The sequence below is a fragment of the Acanthisitta chloris genome, unplaced genomic scaffold (assembly GCF_000695815.1).
Source record: "Acanthisitta chloris isolate BGI_N310 unplaced genomic scaffold, ASM69581v1 scaffold20282, whole genome shotgun sequence".
NCBI lineage: Eukaryota > Metazoa > Chordata > Aves > Passeriformes > Acanthisittidae > Acanthisitta > Acanthisitta chloris.
Window position 1 is genome coordinate 19,502 of NW_008660142.1, and position 23,120 is coordinate 42,621.

The 23,120-nt window shown below is 37.6% G+C and overlaps 1 protein-coding gene across 1 annotated transcript in view; it reads left to right on the forward strand.

The window, feature by feature from the left end:
* Window positions 1-22,103, forward strand: part of LOC103797497 (uncharacterized oxidoreductase ZK1290.5-like) — a gene marked incomplete at its 5' end in the record, with an annotated part of 27,451 nt that extends 5,348 nt beyond the window's left edge. The window contains 5 exons of the mRNA XM_009069716.1: window positions 2,818-2,919; window positions 14,374-14,465; window positions 19,474-19,656; window positions 20,189-20,248; window positions 22,008-22,103. Of these exons, the coding sequence (XP_009067964.1) occupies window positions 2,818-2,919; window positions 14,374-14,465; window positions 19,474-19,656; window positions 20,189-20,248; window positions 22,008-22,103 (533 nt within the window). The remainder of the gene's footprint in view (window positions 1-2,817; window positions 2,920-14,373; window positions 14,466-19,473; window positions 19,657-20,188; window positions 20,249-22,007) is intronic.
* Between the last annotated feature and the right edge of the window lie 1,017 nt (window positions 22,104-23,120).

Here is a 23,120-nt window from a genome sequence, read left to right on the forward strand (position 1 = left end):
GATTATTTTTATGACATGTTTCTGCATAGTTAAGCAGTTCTTATTAGTCTGGTTTGGAGAAAATAGCAAGCATCAATTAAAGATAGATAATTCTTCCATTTTTACTTGAGATAGGCATCAGATACCAGTAACTCACACCTACTTATATATGACATTTCCTTCATCCAAGCAAAAAAGTTTAAATTCACACATGGCAGTCTCTCTCTATGTGCTGCCCCTTTCTGCATAGTTAAGCAGTTCTTATTAGTCTGGTTTGGAGAAAATAGCAAGCATCAATTAAAGATAGATAATTCTTCCATTTTTACTTGAGATAGGCATCAGATACCAGTAACTCACACCTACTTATATATGACATTTCCTTCATCCAAGCAAAAAAGTTTAAATTCACACATGGCAGTCTCTCTCTATGTGCTGCCCCCAATGACAGAATCATAGAATCAGCAGGGTTTGAAAAAGCCTCCAAGGTCATTGAGTTCAACCCTTCCATGGTTACTAGACCATGGCACTAAGTGCCACATCCAGTCTCATCTTGAAAACCTCCAGGGATGGTGAATCCACCACCTCCCTGGGCAGCACATTCCAATGCCTGAGCACTCTCTCTAAAAAATCTCTTCCTAATAACCAACCTAAACCTCCCCTGGCAGAGCTTGCATCTGTGCCCTCTTGTCCTGCTGCTGGTTGCCTGGGAGAAGAGACCAACCCCCACCTGACTCCAACCTCCTTTCAGGGAGTTGTAGAGGGTGATAAGGTCTCCCCTGAGCCTCCTCCAGGCTTAACAACCCCAGCTCCCTCAGCCTCTGCTCATAGGACGTATATAATTTTGGATCAAAATGAACACTTGATATTAACAATTCCTAATGCTAGTCCTTGGGTTTATGTCTAGTTATAAATCAGTCAAAGTTTTAAAAGGACTGTATTGCCAACAGAATTCAAGTAGTCCTGAGTTTTGATCATAACCTCACCAAATGCTTTAATCAATACCCCAATACTAGTTTTCAGTTAAGTGTCACAGAAATTGGTATTCATTGCAACACTGTGTATTGGTATTTATTTTTAAGAAATCCAGCTTCTTTTCTTAGAGCAATTAGAGAAGAATTATTTGTAGATTGATGATGAAGCTGCATGTGGAAATGGATGTGAATTTTATGTATATAAGGGCAAAGAATGAGTAACTTTTTCTTTAAACATGATGCAAATCCAGATGCTGCAGATCAGTGATATTTGCTTGTCTGAGCAATTGTATTTAAAAGCCTAATGGGTTATTGGTATCAGAAAGTGAAATGTAGCTTTTTCCTTGGTACATGTCTAATGTTTCTTATTGTACAAAAATCCTGTGCTGTTCTAGCTGGATTCTTAATCTGCGTAGTTTCTTTAGCAGAGTTGCGATGATGTACCAAAACTGGAACTGATGTATTATAATGAATTTCATGATGCCTTTTCCTCTTAAACTGAGATTGAATTTGTATTTATAGAGGTGGAAAGCTAATACATCAGCCCACTGGTATAATAATCATTAGTGCAATCCTTAAATGTGAAAAAAAGATATTTTTCTTTACATTTTTTTCATTATTCACAAAGCCGAGGATATGTGTTTTCACAGAGGTGCTGCAAATGAAGTGTGTGATGTATTCAAAGAACACAAAACTCTTTTCATTGCAAACAAGTCTGGGTTTTTTATTTCTTAACTCTGTATTTGAACTGCCAAAAAAAGGAATATTATAAAGCACAAAGAAAATGGTGCACATCTCAGTCATCCATTTATTTTCTTTTCCTGGTTTTTGCCAGACTAATGTATGCAGCAGAGACCAAAACCTGTTTGACTGGGATGCCTGCAGTTACCTGTTTAATTTGCAGTTAGAATTTACATAGAAATGTTTGTTTTCCAAGTATCTCTTAAATTTCTCCTTCAGAATATCTACTAGTGTCTTCAGACTTACAAAGAAGTTATAGATCCTGTCATTTTTCCAATTTAGATAATCTGATTCGGGACTCTGAGTCCAATACACTTACATTTCTCAATTTATGTAGGAAATGCTTCCTTTTTCAGTTGAAGGTTAGTGTTTTCTTGCATGGAGTCAATACACAAAGCAACTTCCTCACAAGAGGAAGCAGAAGGACAGACTCTGATCTCTTTTCTCTGGTGACCCATGACAGGACCTGAGGGAATGGCATGAAACTGTGTCAGGGGAGGTTCAGGGTAGATATTAAGAAAAGGTTCTATGATAATTTCATCAGCAGTAAATATTGTGTTTGAAATGGTTCTAACATTTCATACAATGTAATACAGCATAATTTTGTTCCTTTGTTGTAACATTTCATAAAATGTAATACAGCATAATTTTGTTCCTTTAATATGTTTAAACATTGCTTTAAAAATTCATAAAGGCTGCCACAAAACTTAAGCAGAAAAATCTGCACAAAAGAATGTACCATAATTCTTAACTCATATAATTTCCAACAGGAGTTCATAAATGGAACTATTTTTTAGAAAGGAAAAAGCCAAAACCACTGCTGAGGTTGTGTAGAATATGTGCAGAACTGTTGAACATATTTACCTTCCATAACATTCTGATCACAGTGACCAAAACCTGTGGCATATGTGCAACTTCTGCTACCCTTAGTTGTTAATGAGAAGTTATAGAATTCATTCATTAAAACTACATGGGTGTGTACAGGAATGATCATGGAGTAGTAACTGCAACCATTATGATGGTAATATCTTAGGGGCCATTAAGGAGGGGAAATGCTGTTCCACGTGTTTGATATGTTTATGGTTTGGATATTTTAATGAGCAGTTTGGTTCTGGTTCTTTTTCAGATCTTTATTTAATGCACTGGCCTGATACACATGTTCCAGGCAAAAGCAACCGAGAGGTCCGAGCTGAAACCTGGCGAGCGATGGAAGAGCTCTATGAGAAAGGTGATGTCACAGCAAAAACCTAGTTTAGCATTGGAGATAGGAATTGTAGTGCACTTGGGGATTTGGGGAACTCGTATTGAGAGATGTTCAAAAACTTCATTTGAACTGTATGCTTATATTTCACTGGAATTTGGGTGGGCAAGTTAAGAGAATCTCTTTGGAAATTGCAGCATTAGAAGTTTGGTGTGGGTAATGAATAATAAATACATTGTCAAATTCTGTCCATGGGAGTAATAGTGGTGTGAATACTTTCTTGAGGAAATCTACAGGCCACTATAAAATACCTTTGAACACTACAGAACACCTTTGTAGTAATCTCCTCTGTTAAAAAGAATTAATCACGTCAAGTTTTACTCCTTTTAGATTTTTTTTTCCATTGTATAATGTAATTTTCCAATCTGTCATATATTGTGGTATTTTATAGATCCATTGGTGTTTTAGAACTTAAACTAATTGGCTAAATGAGGAACAACCTTCTGGAAAAATGTCAAAGGAGGGAGTTATGCTCCCAATTCCGGTAACTCAGTTTGGTTTGTGGTGTGCTGCAAACAGTTTGTGTTCATAGCAATAGGAAGAGTACACTGGATTTAAGAGGAGGATTTTGCTCCTGAAGTATGCAGAACGATTAGAAATAGTGTTGTGAGAAAAGATTCTGTTGTGCAGTTTTTGGGCCATATGGACACGTATTTTACAGCTTCAAAGAAGTTCCACAGATGGAGAGAAGACTTCTTGGATTAAGTAGTGTATCCACTAACCCAGAGTTACTGAGACAGTGATTATAGCAGGAGAGTTGTACAGAGGCAGTTAGAGGCTGTGTGCCACTACCAGCTTATCAGAGCTAAAAATCAACCTCTCCTCTTTACACTTCAACCCTCATTTACTTTTGCTCTGCCCCTGGAAACACAGAAGCTATTTTTGATACATCTTTTGTTCTTGCTTTTTATTATAAGCATAAGGGAAATTGCCAAAAGTGTTTTCTGCCATTTAAGGCATTACAACATTCAGTGTTGAAAGAAATGCTACACTGACCTGATATTTCAAAGTATCAATGATTCTTAGATCTCAAGATCAATTATTTCACCAGGTATTTCATCTTTCCATTGAGAAGTTTTTCATCTGATGAGTATTTAAGCTACTGCATGTCATTTGTGCCTAGATGTGCCATCCTAATTTGCTGCAGACAGGTTGTGTTTTTCGTGTTCCATTATTATTCCTTATCCTATTGCCTTTATTCTGCTTTTCCATGTGCATTTATGATTTTCCTGTCTTACACAACTCTTTCTTTATAGATCTTTCTAATGGGAAAGACTGTTATCTATTCAGTAATCTTCTAGTACTGGAAATACTACTGCTGGCCTCACAAGCAGAGGAAAAATGACTTTTAATTTTTGTTCCTATACGTGAAACCTCTATACAGACATCCCATGTTATATTTATTTTTCCTGCAATTGTATTTCTTCAACAGTTTTGTCCATTTGCATGTTGCTACCCTCAGTCTTTTTCTGAATTTAAGCATTCTATAGCTGAGGATAAGTTTTCTAGCTCTGATTGCCTAAATTACTTTAGTTACATCATCTACAGGGGAAGGAAAATTTAATAGTCTGGGTGAATTGAGTACAGTAGAATGGTAACTTCCACGTTTTTGCTTTAGGGGATACAGACTCTGGATGTCCTGACCATAACTATGTGTTACTGCAATGACGTGCAGATGTTAACCACTCTGGAGTTGGAAATGCAATGATTCCTGATCAAAATGTTAAATAATTTGTTTGCATGGTTAACCACTAGATTTTCCACTGCAGATTAAACACTTGCTGCATATCTTTGTGACTTGCTATGTGTTACATGAGTAACATGTTAGCCTTGATATGAATTGGATGTAGGATTTGGTCAAAATCCTTACTTGAGGAAAAAAGTAAAGTCTTTGTTGGGGGGAAATCCTAACTTCTGTACTAAGCAGGTAAGTTCTTTGTCTTCTCGGAACTTGACATTGGTTCATGCAGTTATTGGTTCCTGTTTGCAGTTTTGTTACTTTTTTTTAAGGAAATGTTCATTCTGGAAAAAAAATTAGTAGAAACTAAATGTGTCACATTTAAGGACTGACCATTTAAACCAATAATCTGCTTCTACAGTCACTTCACAAAGATAATATTGACATTATTCAAATTGCTGGTGGGTTTAGCAACGAGCTGTGTCCACACTGGAGAGTGTCAGAAAGTGCAGAGACAATAATTGCTGTTCTCTGTAGCAAAAAAAAATTGGTTTTTGTTATGGAACTGATAATTCATTTGTGTTACGGAACTTTCTGCAAGAATCTTACATGATGGTTAAAAGATGTCAATATTGACCTAAGTCTTTGATCTGACTGAAGTTAACAAGATTTTCTTTAATCACTTCACTGTATTTGCAGGTAGTTTGTGTGCAGATATGTGTAAAACTCATTCTCCAACCTCAAATTCAGGTTAATATTTAGTCTGCAAAATTCTACTTACCTGGAGCAAGAAACATTTTAAAATAATGTAAATTATTAATAGTCTATTGTTATTATCAATTGCCCTAGGAGGAAATTAAATAAACTGCTAGCACCCAAGACTGTAAAAGTCTTTAATGCAGATTGTTTTGAAGATTATATTAAGTTTTAGACTGGTCACATTGGTGAGAAGTTGACACTAGAAAAATACGAACTGCATCTGCATTCATAGCTTTGAGAGAGTTTTTTTAGGTCAGGTCTACAAAGATAGATTTAGTCAGGTTCATGTGAGAGCCAGCACTCAGCAGCTGAGGCACTGGGCTGCAGTAACACAACTTGCAGGGCATCTGGCCTGAAGAATCTTCCCACCCAGTTAACTCAGGAGAGACCAGAGGTTTTGGGTCTCTGCCCCTGTCCAGGGCAGTGTGCACTATTTTATAAGACCCTGCTCCCAGATAATATAAACTTTGTGTCACAAGTCCAAAAAGAAGCTACTTGTCAAAATTATTAAAATACGTATTTCAGGAAGCAGGAATCTTGCATAAAAAGTTAAACAAAACTCCTTATATTATAATGAGTCCAATTTTTGTAAACTCCCAAGTATCTCTGGCTGCAGAGGATTTATTGCTGCAAGTTTGTTGTTGCTTGAATGCAGCATGTGAGGATGAAATTGGTGTGTGATCTGGTAGGTGTGCATTCATTGAGCTGTGTGGGCAGCCTTGAATTTACTGTTTCTCAGTCAATGACTGCTTAGTAGAACTTCCCTTATATGCTCCTGATGAAGGTTTGGAGTTGAGCTGTAACATCAGAATGTTATGGTAAATAGAAAATAATAGATTCAAGTGATGAAAGAGATCTTTTGCTATCACTGAAAAATTCCCACTGTGGCTTACCACTGTACTGTTTTTGTATTTCATCAAAAGGAATTTGAGCTTAGCATTTTTCAAAAGAATCTTTTGTCCTGATATTATTTGTAATTTTGGAAATATGAACAATTTAAAATGAGAATCTGAGTAGTATTTGTTAGGGATCTGGTTATTCTCTCCAGTTGATTACTTACCATACTGAAATTTGGGCTGCACTCCTTGGATCTAGTGTGCTTTGGAAACTGAACAGAATGTGGTTCCTGCCCCAAGGCTGGGGTCTCAGGAGCACACCTCAAAGCAGGTTTCATGTCTTAGCACTCTCACCCTTGTGCTTGAATTCATTGTTCAATTGCCTGGGGCAACCAAGCAGCTATCTCAAGATCTCACATCAGTTTAAAAACAATTTCCCAGAATCCTGTGCATTTTTCTTGAGATTTTTTTTTTCAGGGAGACCGTGATAGATGTGAGTGTGCCCAAAAACACTCATAGGGTTCCTAAAGCCAGTGTTGTCTTTTACTGTAACAGTATGACATAGTACATTAATTATCTGTGTTAAAATAACACACCCTGAAAGTTTTACCCACTTCAGGTATTTTAATCCCTTTGTGTTGAATCTGGATCTCGTCCTGTGTCTTTATGGTTTGCCCTTGAGCTACAGAGTCTTTGGCTAAATATGCTCATCTTTTCTCCTAGTTAAATCCTCCACTAGGTTTCTTAGATTCCATTAAATGTAGTACCAGCATCTTTCCCTCTTTAACCTGAAATTTGTGTATTTTTACCCTCTGTCCTCTCTTCCCTACAACCAATACAAGGTTATGCTTTTAGTTTGCTTTTGTAGTGTTTCTGTTACATAGCCAGAGCCCAGTCAGTCAATTTGCTGGTTTCCCTTAATATCTTTCCAGGGCAAAATGTCATACAATCTTGGTCAACAAAGGCAGATACCTATTTAGAGTGGTACCCAAACCTACAGCACTTGTATCATTCCATAACATGAACCAAAGCTTAGAAATTTTATGTACATTTCCTGAAATCATACCAAAAGTACATCAGAATGCTTATTTATCAGACTGATGAATTATAAGACTGCTTGATTCACGAGATGTTCTTGTGCTGGTTTAGAAAGAATTCAGTGCAGAGATTTCCATTTTGTCTTAAAGTCTGTTGTTTTCCATGTTACTTCAGCCCCTGGGATTTGCATCCATTTAGGCCCAGCCTTGCTTCCAGAGGGAATTATGTCATCTCAAATGGTAGTTTAGGGATCAGAATTCTGCACCTGGTCTTGGTAGTCAGCCCAAGGGATCAGAAGATTTTTCTAATGAGCAAGCTCCTTAGAAACTGCAGCAATTTCCACTGATCAACCATTGTAACTTCTTCATGTTGAGAATTAGGAACAAGTGAATGGGGGAGGAGAATTATAATATTACTGACTGGTTTTGGAAGTTTTGTGAGTACCTGACAGTATAGGATAAAGGATTTGGGATAGGCTTTACCTGCACTAAAAACTCCCATGTAAAAATGCTGTGTGACTTCTGACCAAGCTGATAGCTCTCTATTCATGGCAGAGAAGATATTATTGTTAAACTGATTTCTACTATCTGAGGACAACATAGTTTTAAGAATTAGTTACTTTAGATGCTGTCGAATGCTATTTTTTATTTTTGTTATCTTATCTGACTTGTTAATCTGCTCCAGTTTGATTGGAGCTGTTTCACAGGAGCTGGGTGACTCCCTCTGCTGCATGTGTATCTGTCTAAGGTCACAGTCAGAGCAAAGAAGTCTCTCTGTACTGCAGTGCTGAGAGGCAGAGAATTCTAAACATGTGTCTTTGTTCAGTGGCCTGCATACATGTTTTCCTTTAAAGGGTTATGGGATAAACAGTGCTGAGGTAAAAGGGGGCAAAAATTCTCAAAGTTGGTCAGTGAGACAATTGTATATAATAACTGGTTATTTCTGTTGTAACAGCTGAAATCAACTAGGATTCTTGTAATATCAAGGCTGTGGCTTGAATTTTTGCGGTCTCAAAATTGTCATTTTGTGGAATTATCCTCTCCAGTACCTCAGAACAGAGACCAGGCTGCTTACAGAATCCATTCCAAGATACATACATTGAGTCATATATTCCCTTGACAGCTGCAACATTCCTGTAGAGGCATTTGTCGGCCGGCAGATGAAAGCAGTGCAGCAAGCTGCTTTGACATCATGAATAGTCATTATATATGCTCAGTGGTAATTGGTTTGTTCCTAGCAAAATGACCCCTTCCATATGCAGCGTCTTTAACGGCCTTGATTTTGGCATTGTGGCTAGCCCATCATCTCAGTAAGCTTTTCATACACATGCACATGATTACTCGTCTCTCTATCTAAAAATTCTGGGAAGAATGAGGGCTTCCAGCCAGCTCTTGCCTGAAGTTGGCAAGAGTAATAACGTGGTAGTTGTTCTGGGTTCAGATCCCACTGGGACTCGCTGCCATTTTACTAAGAGTAAAATTGTTTGCTTATCTTTTTAGAGTTAGCAGTGCAGCTTATGCTGACATGAAATATTCATACTTGCATCAGAAATTCCATAATGTGTTAACATATGTTTTGTGTGTGATTTGAGGAGAGTCCCATAAAGTAACAGAAATTTTTTAGCCCAGTAATTGCAGCTTAATTCCAAGTGAGAAGACATCTAATCAACCTTAATAATATTCTCATCCTCTTCATCATTGGGCATAGACCAGTTCAATCATCATCTTTTCTTCTTCCATTTTCTATCCATTCTTAAAAGTATGAGTGAGGGTTCAATGAACCAATGCAGTTTTTGTGGAGGTGGCACAAATTTCTAGCACATCCTTTGCTAGATGACATATTCTGCTCTTATTCTACTGAAAAATTACTTTAAATCTCTGCTTATATTGTCAAATGATGAACAGCTAAGAATTCAAACTGTTGCGTTACAGCTCCACGAAATGCCTCAGGAGTGTTTGTTAGTAGAAGTCATATATGAATGTGTGTTCATAAGTTGCACTAAAGTTTTATGAAGTAAAAGCTCGTAAATAATTTGCCCAGCAACACGTCTTTTTCACCTTGTCAACAGTATTCTCTCTGGCAGATGAAGACATCTCAGGGGTTGTTATTATCCAAAATGTGGTTCAGAGGTATGTTTTCATGGGTTAGAGGTGGTTGCAGTCAGTGAGGATGTTGGTTGCACCACACCCTGTTGATCAGATAAAGAGAGCAATAAAGACATGTGGAAAAAATTTTTTTGCATGTATTTGAGTTAAGCAACATAAAGAAATCTTCAGCATTTGCAGTTTCTTATTTAAAAAATAAGAACTCTTGTGTAGAAGGCAATGCCTTTCAGAGGAAAGTCCTTGTTCAACATAACCTTTTGTCTCAATAAATAATGTACATGATTTGGGGAAAGGCATAATTTATCTGTTTTGTGTATGCTGAATTTTGGTGGATTTTTAAAAATCTGTTCTGGTTTATAATGTCAACTGTACAATAAAAATGTGTCAGTATAACTAAGATAATGTTGCAGTGAAGTGGTCAGTATGAGCAGCCAGGGTCAGAGATGGCCTACATTGAGCTGGTACTGCTGCATTATGCTGTTTAGTTAGCCAGTTAACAGTTGTGTACACTGAATGTTTGTAATGAGTTTTCAGTCACAGAAGTTGACAATTTGATTTCTATTCATGCTTCCTCTCCTGTTGTCCTCACAGTTTGGCATGGTTCACAGCTGATCTGTAGCAGGAGTAATGATCATAGAATTGCAGCAGCAGCAGAGTAATTTAAAGGCAGATAAGCACCTATACTGTGGCAATGAATAGGCTAAAAAACCAAAATCCTTTGGGGGAGAAAGTGTGATTTTCGTGTTTTCAGTTTTGCCAGTCTTCCTGCATGTCTCAGAAAGGACACTTAGCCTTTTGGTGTCTGTGTGTGTTTTAGCCTGTGAAATGGGAACAAGTGTTATTTCATAGATTTAAAAGTTAATTCCTTATTGATTCTAAGAGTAGTCTGCTTTATTTATCAAGGCTTTGGCTTCCAGTCTGCATGTGGGGCACACTCAGCCCACAGCTTTGATTTAGCAAGCTGTGCTGAAATCAAATCTTGTATGGTTTCTATGAGTAATGCCATTTACCCCCAGAGAAGTTCTTAGCATATGTATCAGAGGGAATGTGGACCTTTCCAACCTGTCTAACCTTCGTTAATAAAGATACAGTTACTGCAGTTGACCTCATGTGAAAAGTAGATGCATTTGTGTTTTTATTCTGTGGCCTGAATAGAAGATGTAACAGAATGGGCACTGTTTGCTGGACGTGGGAATTCTCCCTTGCTCTGACTCATGTGGAGCAGAAGGGAGGGGGAGAAAAATGGGCTCCACAAACACGGTATACAGTTTTGTAATGTAAAAACCTTTTTTAATCTGAACTTTGTACGTTTAATATTCCAGAGGGTATGTAGAAGTCTGATAAAAGTCCATAGTAGTGCTGCAGAAAGATAAGGCTCACTATTGTACTAAAACAGTGTTGTGGTGCCAAGACAGTGTATTTATGCTTTTTTGTTGCAAGACTAACAGTGTCCATCAAACTTTGGGTATTTTTCCCTTTACCTTGTATAATACCAAATTATACAATGATTCTCTAGTTTGCCATAAAAATACTTTAAGCTTAATACACAGCTATATTGCAAAGCAGTCCATTAGCATGATGTAGTGCTTCACAGCAGCTGGGAGAATTACAGTGTGGTGAAATTACCAGTGTGGTAGATGCCAAGATTTTTTTTTTGTAGAATAGAAAAGATCCTTATTTTTTTCCCATTATATTCAACCATTATTTTGCCAGTGTTTTCTGATGTGTCTTCCAGAGTTTCATGATGAGTTTTCAAAGCTGGATGAAATTTTCTGTTCCACCATTGTGGTCAGGCAATTTTTAGCATGCATAAAAGACTCAGCGTTGCCAAGTTTTACTAAAAGCCTGTGAAGTCAGAGTCGTAAGGAGTAGGACAAAGCCTCAGTAAGCTTTGGGAGCTAATGGGGAATTGCAAACCCTTTGTTTATTGCACCTGGCACTTTCTCAAAATCTGCTTAGTAGGGGCCAGACCACTCATTTCCTCATGCAGATAAGGAGGATGCTTTCTCTCCCTGACTCAAAGCTCTGTGACTTTGTAAATTAGACAGTATAAATGTAGATTTAAGGGCATTTTCTAGAGGAATTATAGCTAGCACATTGCAAACTTTTATCTCAGAAAGCCTGAACTACAGGACTAGTTAAACTGGTTAAGTCAAGAAGAAGTATAGACTTTGAAACCACCTACTAAGAAACCACCACAACAGCTAAGACATGAATTGTGCCTGAATTGTCTGAAATTAGGTTTTTAAAGCATACTAAACAGATATTAAGTTGAAAAAAAAAACCCAACAAAAAGCCTGTCCCCCTTTTCAAGAGCAGTCTTGTGGTTTTGAGACCCATGGCAGAAACTCTGGGGAACTTACCTCTATTGGAGCTCTGTGAGAGAGGAAGTACAAGGAAATGTGCCCCCCAACACTCCCCAGGTTATTCCAAGGCAATGAGTTGGGACCCTTGTATACAAATTTCTAAATATGTAGGTTTTTTTATTCTATTGTTGATGTGATTTGATGAATCTCATTCGATGTACACAGTCACAAGGGTCATTCTGTCGGCTAAGGCCCAGGAGCTAACCAGACCTTCATTTTCTTGTCCATCTTTCTTAAAATCTTCATTCTTAGGAATGAATCCAGGAGATGTAAATGTGGAAGTAATTCAATGTAATCTGCTACTTTAAGGCAATCTTTCTGAGATTTGGACAATGCAGAGCAACTTCCATCAGGCAAATGGAAGCAATTCTCTAGAGTAGAATCCATTGATTGTTGAAATTTAAGCTCTATTTTTCAGGAAACTCCAGTGTTTTGAATTCATGTTTCCACCATGCATTGAAATAAGATTAGGTACAGTTAGGTTGTGCAATTAGTTTAATATTTTTTGTATTTTATACTGTAATTTGATGCAAATGTCACAACACTGTCATATTAGACTGTAGCTAAAACCAAAGCAATAGAGTTGAAACAAAGGGCTCTAACTTTACCAAAACTAAGTATGTGTATTTAATGAAAGTGAAATATTTTAAGTGTATTCCCTGAACAAAAAAGTTATAAGAAAATGCTGGTTCTGCAAAAACATTGAAATTCTAATTATCGTGTCTCTGTTTTCTGGGGAAATGTTTACATTCTTGGCAATATTGAACTTGGTTTTCTCTGTGCAACATCACTCTAAGCACATGAATGCTATAGTACTGATTTTAGTAGGAATGGCTTGGATAACCTTTTAAGACTGACCTGAAATTTCTTGATGGGAAATCTAACGTGGTAGAAGAGACTTCAAAGTCTCCTATGAGAAATATGCTAGAAACAAAACATCTTAGAGTAGACTGTAGGGAGAAAAAATAGAAGCTTTCTGTGGAAATGTACGAGTTTGATAAGCCCTTTCATTTTTCATGTCTGTGATTGAGTTTTGTTTTATTTCAGCCTGAAATGAAAGCTTTATTCTTCAAGGGCAATAATGGCATGTTTTTTGTAACTCCTTAGCTATCAACAATAGAGTATAATATTTTGGTTCACCATTGTGTTAAAACTGTGTTTTTCTGAGTGCTGTGGCATAATGATTTATTGGTGTTGACACTCCAGGGCTGTTTTGTCAGTAGAAGTCAAAAGCTCAGGTTTTGCTCCTTCTGGCAGATTACATACGAATTATGTAAATCACTCTAGTGCAGGTTTTAACCTAATTATGTTATACATCTTGAACAGTGATAATTTCTGTGAGGGAAAGCTGTCTGGCATTTTCATTGCCACTGTTTTTTTTTTTCTTCTGGTATTCTACAAAAGAAGCCACATTAAAAAGTGGTAGTATGTGTGCAGGTTTTGCTGCTGTGCAGCTTATCTGCTTGTGCTCCTAAAAATGTGAAAGCTGATTGATTTATTTTTTTTCAGGACTTTAACAATCTATTTATAAGAATCAGCAGTAAACTGTAACTTCACTTCCAGAATTTTATAGAGGATTAAAAAAATTTTCTTTCTTTCTTTGTATATAGATACACATATGCCTATACATTATATAGAATTGGCCACCTCAGAGAAATACTGGATAAACAACAGTGATCAGACCTCTGTGTTCACACACCTTGAGATAGACTTTCCATCTGTAGAGCTACAGACCAAAATGCAGATCAAGTCAATCCAGACAAAATTCACCTACGGAAGAAATTAGTCTGAGTTAGGTCCACAGAATCCACAGCCTATGGAGACCCCTACTAGCCTAACCACAGTTGGCTTCACTATTAGCTGTGTTTAGCACAGAATGAGGACCAAACTATCCAAGTCAGGACTGACTGTTTGGTGGCAGCCAATACTGAGAGTTGTGCTTTGTTGTATCTGAGCTTTGAAGGAAGACATCTGATTTCAGGACTGTCAGCTCTTCATTTATACAAATGCATGCACACTTAAGGCTTATTTTAAAAATAACCTTCATATCACCTGTGTCCCATTTAACTGTATTTGCATGTCAACAGGAGTTGAGAAATCTACATTTTTAAGCTTTCTGATTCTTGTTAGATACTGCTCATTTAATTGAGGATTTTACACTGAGTTTTACGTAACATCTTGTAATGATCTAATAGAAATATAAGCAGTGTGACATAGTTCACTTGGGCTGTGTGTCCTTGTGTTGTATTGCTCACACCTTATTAGTCTTCAGCAAATGTTCCACTTTTCTTTAGTTTTGGCAAGCTGCTCGGAACACCATTTCCTTCTTTTCATTCTGGTGGAGTCTAATTGTTCTTTGCTTATACTACATTAGCCTTTCCCAGAATTTAGCCTGGAGTTTTTATACACTGGGGAGTTTCCAGTGTGTTTAGATTATAAAATGATTTCCTAAAGTGACTGTGACCAAACCTTGCTTTCATATAATACTGTCAAACTAGATTCTGGTACTGTTTTTTCTGTGGTTTTTGCTCCGCAGAAATGACGTGTACAATCATTTTGTCTCTCGAAAGTGATATTTTTCAAATCATCCTCCCAAATACTTAGGATTGTCCCAAAATTTTTTCTTCTTCTCTTATTAGGTTTGTGTAGATCAATTGGTGTCAGCAACTTTCTTATCAGCCATCTTGAACAACTGAAGGAAGACTGTGTGATTACTCCACATGTTAATCAGGTGGGTGGATAAATATATGTAAAGTATCTGGGTCTGGGTTTTTACTTTGGTTTTTTTGATTAATAATTTCCTCCCTACCCCTGTGCCTGAAAGGCTACACCCAGACTAGCCTTAGTCATAAATTTCTTCTTTCATTTCAATATACATATTGAAAACCATTCAGGAAGATGACATGAAGGGGAGGGAAGTCCTTCCTCCTTTTTTTCCCCCACCCATTTTCTCCCAGACTACTGTCTGGTTTTAAGACACAAATGATCCCTGTATCAGTTTTTGATGATAAAAAAGTTTAGAAATAAAATTCAAGAGGCCCTGAACATTTAACATCACCAGAGTGAACACAATTTTGGAGACCCTGTGTTCAAATAGTATGTGCATTTTCTCTAAGCAGCACTGAAAGCCTTAGGTAATTAGATATCCATGCAAAGGTGCTGTTTGCCCTGCTCCCCCTTATTTCCTACTTCAAGGTCACATTAAATTCAGTGAACTCCTCGCTTAGGCAGGTGTGTGAGAGCTCTGGCAAAACAATTTTTGCTGCCCTAGGCAGATGACAAATGGCCACCTACATACCGGCAGACTGCCAGGACACTTGACAACTGCTCCCTTGTTGCAGGTTTCTGCCTACAGCTGTGCTGGAAGTTCATGCTCCCATTCCTACCATCTCCTGCCAGAGAAAGTGTGTGTGTGCTGACACAGATGTGGGAGCTGGAATGGACGGAGTGCAGGCACATGCTCTTCCCCTTTGTACAGGTGGTCAGGATTTCTGGCAGATGTTTATGGTTTAATGTCATTAACAGCCATAAAAAGGTTGCTCAGAATGTGACTGTCAGAACCAAACAGTTCTGATTTGAGCTGTCCACTGACTAAAGGTTAATAAAGAACAATAAGGAGTAATGTTAAATTAGCATAAACCCATATAAAGTAATTCAAAATAAGCCATTGAAATATGTGTTCAGATGAGCAGGTTGGTGACTGTTTAAGTATCAATGAGTTTTCCAAGGTTCAAGAAATGCACATCTACAAAGTTTTACTAGAGCTTTGCAGAAGTTGTTACTGCCTCTAAAATGGGAGTAGGTTTTCATTATCCTACTAAATCCCTGCAAGGAAAAAAACGTAATTTGCAATTTGTTTTGAAATTTCCTCTTGCTCACAATGTCACCAGTCTTACTGTGTCAGTGGTGTTCATGGAGACAAGTTGTTTCTTGGTACTATTCCACAGAACTCTTTGGCTAAAAAAGAGGAGAAAAAAAGTTGAGGCTGTGCTGTTACTGGGGGGTGGGAGAAGGCCCCTACTAGTCATTTCTCTAAGGTGATGCACAGCATTGTTCTGAATTTAAAACAAAATCCAACAATGCAATATCCAGGTCACTGCAAAGTGCTCCACTTTGAACAGTTTTCTTACTGTGTTTGCACTTTGTAGTTACAGGAATCCTGTAAGCCAGGTATACAGGATACTTCTAGGTATCATCAGAAGAGTATTTATTCTGTTTCTTGGTTGTCTGATGGTGAGATTACTTAAGCACCATCAAATAACTACTGAATTCCTAAATTCAAATTGGGACTGGAAATGCTGTACTGAGTTCTTATTTCACTGCCCACAATTTATAATACAAATGCTTTGCTATATTTATGCACAAAACAGTGTACTTTCTCAGTGGATTTATTTCTAAGTACAAAACATTTGCAAATAATCATTGTGTACAAAGTCTAAATATTAAAAAACAAGTGAAGGAAAATCACTTCCCTCTTAGGATTTTAGGGTGTTCTTACAGTTCCAGCAGTTCTTATGATGTTAAAATTGAAAGTTATTTTTTCTCTGAAGAGGAGGAAGTGGAAGGCAGGAGAAAGGACGTTCTTTATTAGACTTCAGTCATTGCAATATTTCTGTTTTGCAAACCTAAGCACTGCCTATCTTCTTGGTTCCTGGAAAAAAAACAGTATCATCATGGCTTTTCAAGAAGTAGGAAAGGCCAATCTTTTCAAGAACATAGTATTGCTAAGGTATTTAGTACTAAGCAAGCACCTTTTAAAATTGCAATATACCATTAAAAGTGCTGTTAAACACTGTGTAAAATGATGACAAATACTTTATCCTAGCATCATGTAGAATCAAACTCACAACCTAGAAGTTCCAGGTTTGTGTTCCAGAGTTTGTAATTGACTTGGCAGTCGTAAGTTTGGATATATGCTCCAGGAAATCCTTGAAGTCTCTTTGAAGGCTCATAGGCCTGTCACTCATTAGGGGAAAAAGTACATTTTGGAAGTAGTCAACATGTATATTTCATTTAATAAAGTAATATATGGAAACCAAATATAAACTGTTCCTTTCTGAATTCCATGTAGGAATGCTCATCAGTATTTTTTCCTCTCTTATAGAAGTGCAAATTACTTCTAATGACCTCAGAGAGATTTAGTAATGTTGTTGATATTGCCATTAATAATGAACTCTGTTGTGCAATTTTGTACCAGGTAGAAATGTATTTGAGGTGTTGGAAAACATCCCCTTTGTACATAAACTCACCTGAACTGTTCCTCTATAGAGAAATATTTATAGGCTTGTATTTCAGTTACATGAAGAGAAATGATTGTAAGACTCTGTATTCCCATTGAGAAAATTACTGAATTCCAGATGCAAGGAAACACAGCAGGGTGGAAAGAGTAAGGTTTTTGTGTGCCATCATCCAAAGTATGACTTTCAAGGGCCAGGATTATTATTAGCTCAACTTTTCCCCATTTTACTATGATGGTTGTAAACACCAGTGCTTTAGTTCGAGGTCCCCTGTGGCTGACCAGACAGCAGCTGTGAAGAGTTCTGTAAAGTGAGCTGCACACTGTTTTATTAGACAAATGCCAGTTTTTACACACAAATCACTGAGGGTGGAGTGCCAGATAAGATCAAGATCTTTCTCTACCACTGTCTGACAGCCCTGGCCTCAGAAAAGTTTGGTGACTAAAATAGCCAGGGTGGGGCAAGACAGGGGGTAAGAATGAGTCCTTTGAGGGGAAGCACATGCTGGCCATTCCCCTTCTGCCTCGTGTGGCTTAGGATGCTAGTCCCAACCATTCAGATGCTGATAGACCCTTCCGCAAAGATTTCAGGAAAAAAAACTGAATTCAAAACTGTTTATGAATTTTATATTTTTCTTCTTAAATAGCTTCCTAAAATAACTTGCTGCTACCAACACACAACTGCATGTGCCAAAATTCAATTCCCAGAATTTGGAAGTCTCATGAATTCATGAAAGGCACAAAGTATCCAAGGTGGGAAGTAGTTGTTGCTGTGTTTTTCTGCTTGTGGAGCAGGCAGGTGCCATCTCAGCATGCTGCTCTTGCTCTAAATGTTTCTGGTGTAACCTGGAACTGTGCTGCCTAGAAATCTCATTAAACCAGCAGGAAAATTCTGCTTGCAGTTATATTAGTAATAAATGCTGAATAAGTCACATGATGCCATAGGGGCACTGCAAATTTTTCAGAACTTGATCCTAAATACATCCTTCTTTATTTAATATTGTCTAGGCTATTTGCTATGCTTAGTGCAATGATTATCTGCTAAAATTGCCTATTACTCTTGTAATAGTTGAGTAATACACCCTACCCACTGCTTGCTCTTTCGTTTCTCCCCTCACAGTTTTGCGTAAATATGAGAATTTTTTGTGGTTGGCTCAGGTGCAAACAAGTGAATAACTGTATGACCTAAACACTGCTCTTACACATCTAAACATGAAATACAAAGGGTACTCAAAGGTCAAGAAACATCAAAGGTTGAAGACATGGATGTGTGCTGCTTGAACCTTGTTCCTGAGTCCGCCTAGTAATTTAGCTCCTCGCAGCTTTAGGCTGACTCAGCCCAGCCTTCCAGGGGCACAGTTTTTTCTTAGTGCATGTTGAATGACTGCCAGGCTATTGTTCCTGACTATTGTTGTCTGAAAAGACAACATGTACTAAAGATGAGAAACAGGAAATGGTCATTTGTCCCCTTTGTGGCAGAAGAAATTTTCCAGATTCCATGTGTTGAGGTAATTGTTGAGAAGAGTATTTTTCTTCAAAATGCGTAAGAGTTCGATCTCTGGGACACTGATGATGGCCAGTCACAAAAATGCATCACATGAATATGTGTTTTGTGAAAAAAAGCAATATCCATTTTCATGTCGATGCAGAGGAAGGTATGGTCTTACAGTGTAAGAACTCTGAAATACTTATTTAAATATCCTATTAAGGAATATTACAGAGTTTTTCTTTTGGCTTTAGCCAGAATATGTGGCTCTTCTGAGATTCTTACTTTCCAATAACTTCTGTTTCCTTTTGCTCCCAACAACTATGTCTTTGTAGCTTGTTACTTTTCCTCTTTTAACTGGTTCTTGGCAATTTGTGATCTTCCTTCCTACAAAGGGTCTCCTTCACACTTCATTCCACTGTGTGATTGCTTCTCTGTATAAGCTGATGGTGACACCACACACAGAACACAGGGTTTTCCATGTACTGTCCATGCCAACAGGCTTTGCTTCCAAGGTCAGGCCCTCCATCCTAAGCAAATCGTTCTGGCTGGTCTCCTGCAAACACAGGCCCTGCCCAGCCCCCTCCCCTTGCCTGTGCAACTCGAAGATCATTAGTAAAGTAGTGGGAAAGGACGTAGATCTGGGGAAGAGAAGGTATTCTCCAGGCACCAGTACAAATGACCTAATGCTGACTTCCACTGTGCCTTTGCATGTATTTTGCAAACACAGATCAGAACAACAGTGCACACCCAACTGCAGGTCGGGCAGAGAACTGCTCCATGCACCTTGCCCCTGAGGGAAACATAAAATACATAGTAAACTGGCCAAATACTTGTTGATGAACATCCTTCATGTGTCTCTTAAAGCTGCTAACTGAATCTCTCTCCCAGAAGCAGGGATTTAACTCCTGTTGTATTTTTAAAGCCTGAGAGAAAAATATTTTCATTTTTCAGTGATGTTTCCTACAAAATGTGCTCTCAAAGTTTTTGCTAAAAATTTATTTCTGTTTATCTAAGGTTGAATACCACCCTTTCCAAAGACCTCAGGAGCTGGTTGATTATTGTAGGAGCAGAGATATTGTTTTTGAAGGCTACTGTCCTTTAGCCAAAGGTGAAGCACTCACTCATCCTACTGTCATTTGGCTGGCAAAGAAATACAGCAGAACTCCAGCACAGATTTGCATACGCTGGAGTATACAGGTAATGGAAGCTGGTAATAAAAATGTGTCTCCTTTTGCAGGAAAAAAATGCAAATAGTTTGGGTTTTGTGCGTCAAACCAGAATTTATACAGAAAGTATTTCTGCCTTCAATATGTTAGTATCATGTGAACTACCTGTGCTGTGCTGGAAATTTTGAATGTAGTACACAAATCATGGCAGTATTTTAAATATGCAAATAATCTGACTGTAGAGAATAAGAACCACCAATAAGAGATGTGTTCAAAGTAAATGTTTTAAGCAGTATCAGGCATCATTCCATTTCTGTCACTGAACACGAAGTATGAAGCCCTGAAATAGTGTATTAAGTTGACATAAACCACATAATTTGTGTTGGAAATTAATGCAATGTGTATAACTACCGTTGCAAATGGCATATAGAAATGTCAGTGTCCCTTGAAAAATGAAATTAAAACCTCAGAAGACATGAGAAGTGTCTTGAAATGTTTTGAAGAGAGATCATTTTCTTCAAACCTGTGTAAATTTTAGTGATGAGATGCATTATGTTTTTCAGAATGGCATTGTCACTATTCCAAAGTCCACAAAGGCAGAAAGGATAGAGGAAAACTGCAAGGTAAGATTTGGTTATGCGCTTGAGTCTGATTAACATCCAAATAACTGTTTTTAATATTTGATTTGCCTTCCCATTTTCCTATACCAATTTCATGCTGGGGTGACTCAGTTAAAATTGGCAAATGATGGTACCTTAAAATCACTACAATATAGTAGAAAGCCATAACTCAAAAATGTCTGAAATCAATGGGAAAGCTAATTGTTGTATATAAAGAAAAATCCATAGAAGACCTTTTGTAGTTGATTTTTATTATTAATATTTTGATTTATTACTTGGCTGGTTGTAGAACATCCCAATCTGGTCATGGTTGGGTCCTTTTTGTGGTAGGCACACAGGTCAAATGGAAGGGATTTGGATGCTATGCATAACACTGTATGAAAGCTGTAAAGCTCAGTTGGGGAGAACTGTCTGAGATAGAGACCTTCCAAGGAAATCACTGTCCTGCAGAGCTGACTCCTCCTCATCCTTCTACTCAACTTGCAGAAAAGGTCCTAGCATGAAGGGACTGGACAAAGAAAAGTGGGAATGAATGAGGATTGGCAGCATGATTCCCCTCACTCTTTTTTGAATTTCCTTTTCGTACAAAATGGATTTCATTTATTACTTGATTTTTTTCTCTCCATTTCTCTAATCTGAAAAGGGTTTTTTTTAGGAGAGGGGAAACCACAACAACCTTATTGTTACTTCCAAAAATATCATAGGGGTACGAACTGTTCGGCAAATCAGGAAGAAACTTTGCAAGAAGATAGGAAACTTCTGTCTGCTATTTTTGTCACTCTGTGTGTGTGTTTGTATATAGGTGTAATGGTACTCATTAAACCCTCACTATATAATATATAGGGATTCTAGTTCTGTGACTGGCCCTGGTTTAGGTTTATAGGGCTTGAGTGAGCACTGAGATTTAACTACAGAGGTCATTCCAGCAGACAGTGATTGCTGAATAATGCAGGATGGGAGGAGCTCATTTGGCAGCAGTTCAAGCGCCACAGGATCTTTCTACTGAGCATGAAGCAGCTCTGACAAACACAACAGACCAAGTTAAAGCCACTTTCTGATGATAATGTCTGAATAAGACACCTGCTAAGAAAACACTGACACCGTCGTTCACGTTGCAGGTCTCGCCACAGGAGAAGTCAGTGGCTGTAAGAACCTATGAATGAAGAAAGGTGATTGCTTTCCAGTTAGTGCTGAGGCACTGTAGCACTGTTTCTGCATTAGCTAATCTGTGAGTGCTTTGTCAAAGTAGAATCATAGAAAAGATAGATCCAGACTTTGGTTTGCTAGCTGTGTGAATGTCCTGATACCTTCTGATACAGTTCTTCTCCTCAGAACTTTAGCCAAAGAGAATTAACACTCTAAACTGAACATTGGGATCTAAGTGAAATACTGAGCTCAGGTTTCCAAATGGATTGCAGTCAGGGTATTCCTGTACTTCTGACAGTGACAATGTAGAGTGCTGTCAAAAAACAGCTTTGATACTACCCTTGTCTTGGACTCTTGCCTGAGGCCAGAGTGCTACAAAACCACCTTAACATAGTCTACAAATAAAAATGAGTCACTAAAGGAGCAAAGGACCCTGTGGAGCCTGTCAGATAAATGGAGTATTTTTCTATGACAAAATATAAGAATTTTCAGAAGGAAAAATACAGAAAAATTCTGCTTCACACATAAATGAGCCTGTCAGTTAAATATCATAGTGTGTATTAGATTGCTGATTCTCTCTGTGCCCACAATGTTAACTATCTATGCATTCCCACAGGTGTTTGATTTTACTATAGCAGAAGATGATGTTGACATTCTGAATGGAATGCATGATGGGAGACATGTTTCCTGGGATCCAACCCTTATTGTGTGAATGAAGGTTTGAGCTTTTCCTTTCTCGGTGACCAATGAGTGACACTGTGTAATTGAAATTCAGGGAAGGTTACAATAAGAATATAATTGTAATAATAATGTCTGTTAATAATAACTGATTTCAAGTCATTCATGTTGGCAACAGACAAAAGATATTTTTGAGAGTAGTACTTCTTTACTGCCCTCAAAGAGATATTTCTGTCTCAAATCCTGTTCCCTAGTTCATTGATACCCATGCAAAGACTCCTGTTTATACCATTGACCCTGCATCAGGCTGTTTGATCAAAGAGCATGAGATATTCCTTCTTGAAAATGGTAGGGAAAAAATGCTGCCTGTTAGTGTACAACACAAGTGTTAAGTATGAATTAATTTTTCAAGTACTTTTTTAGAGGTACAATGTATGAAGAAGAAAAAGCTGGGTGAAAAAAATGTTAATACCATTATTATAACAGTATTTATATTGTATAGTATAGGGCAAATCTCCATCAAAAATATAATTTCGCTGTAATAAGCAATAACTGAGCATCACCAAAAAAAGGTTGATGCATATCACAGCATAAGTATGACATTAACTCAGAGAGCTCAGTGCATATCATTTACTACCCTGTAGATACAACAAAGTACAAATCTTTCCAGAGAAGTCTATTACAAATAAACCATCTGCACAACTAAGGGTTGAGCAGCAAGCTCTAAGAGCCAAAGGGCATCTTTGTTATTACTTACTGGAAATTCTGGTGAGTTTTCTGTAGCTTTTTGTGAGAATTAGTTTAGCTTTCATTTTGGGTTTGTCCAGGAAATCTCCTTAAGAAACTATACTGTTCCTCAGATTTTATAGAATAGGTATCTATATAGAGAGATAAATATAGACAGATTTAGTTTACAGATCTGTTTTGAGAAATATGCCTAAAGAGTCTATTGGCTGAGTATTCAACTTCTAGTTACATGGGTTTGATATTTTAGGAGTTCCTGTGTCTAGAAATGTATGGAAAATCTGATTATTATTTATATTGTGTGTGG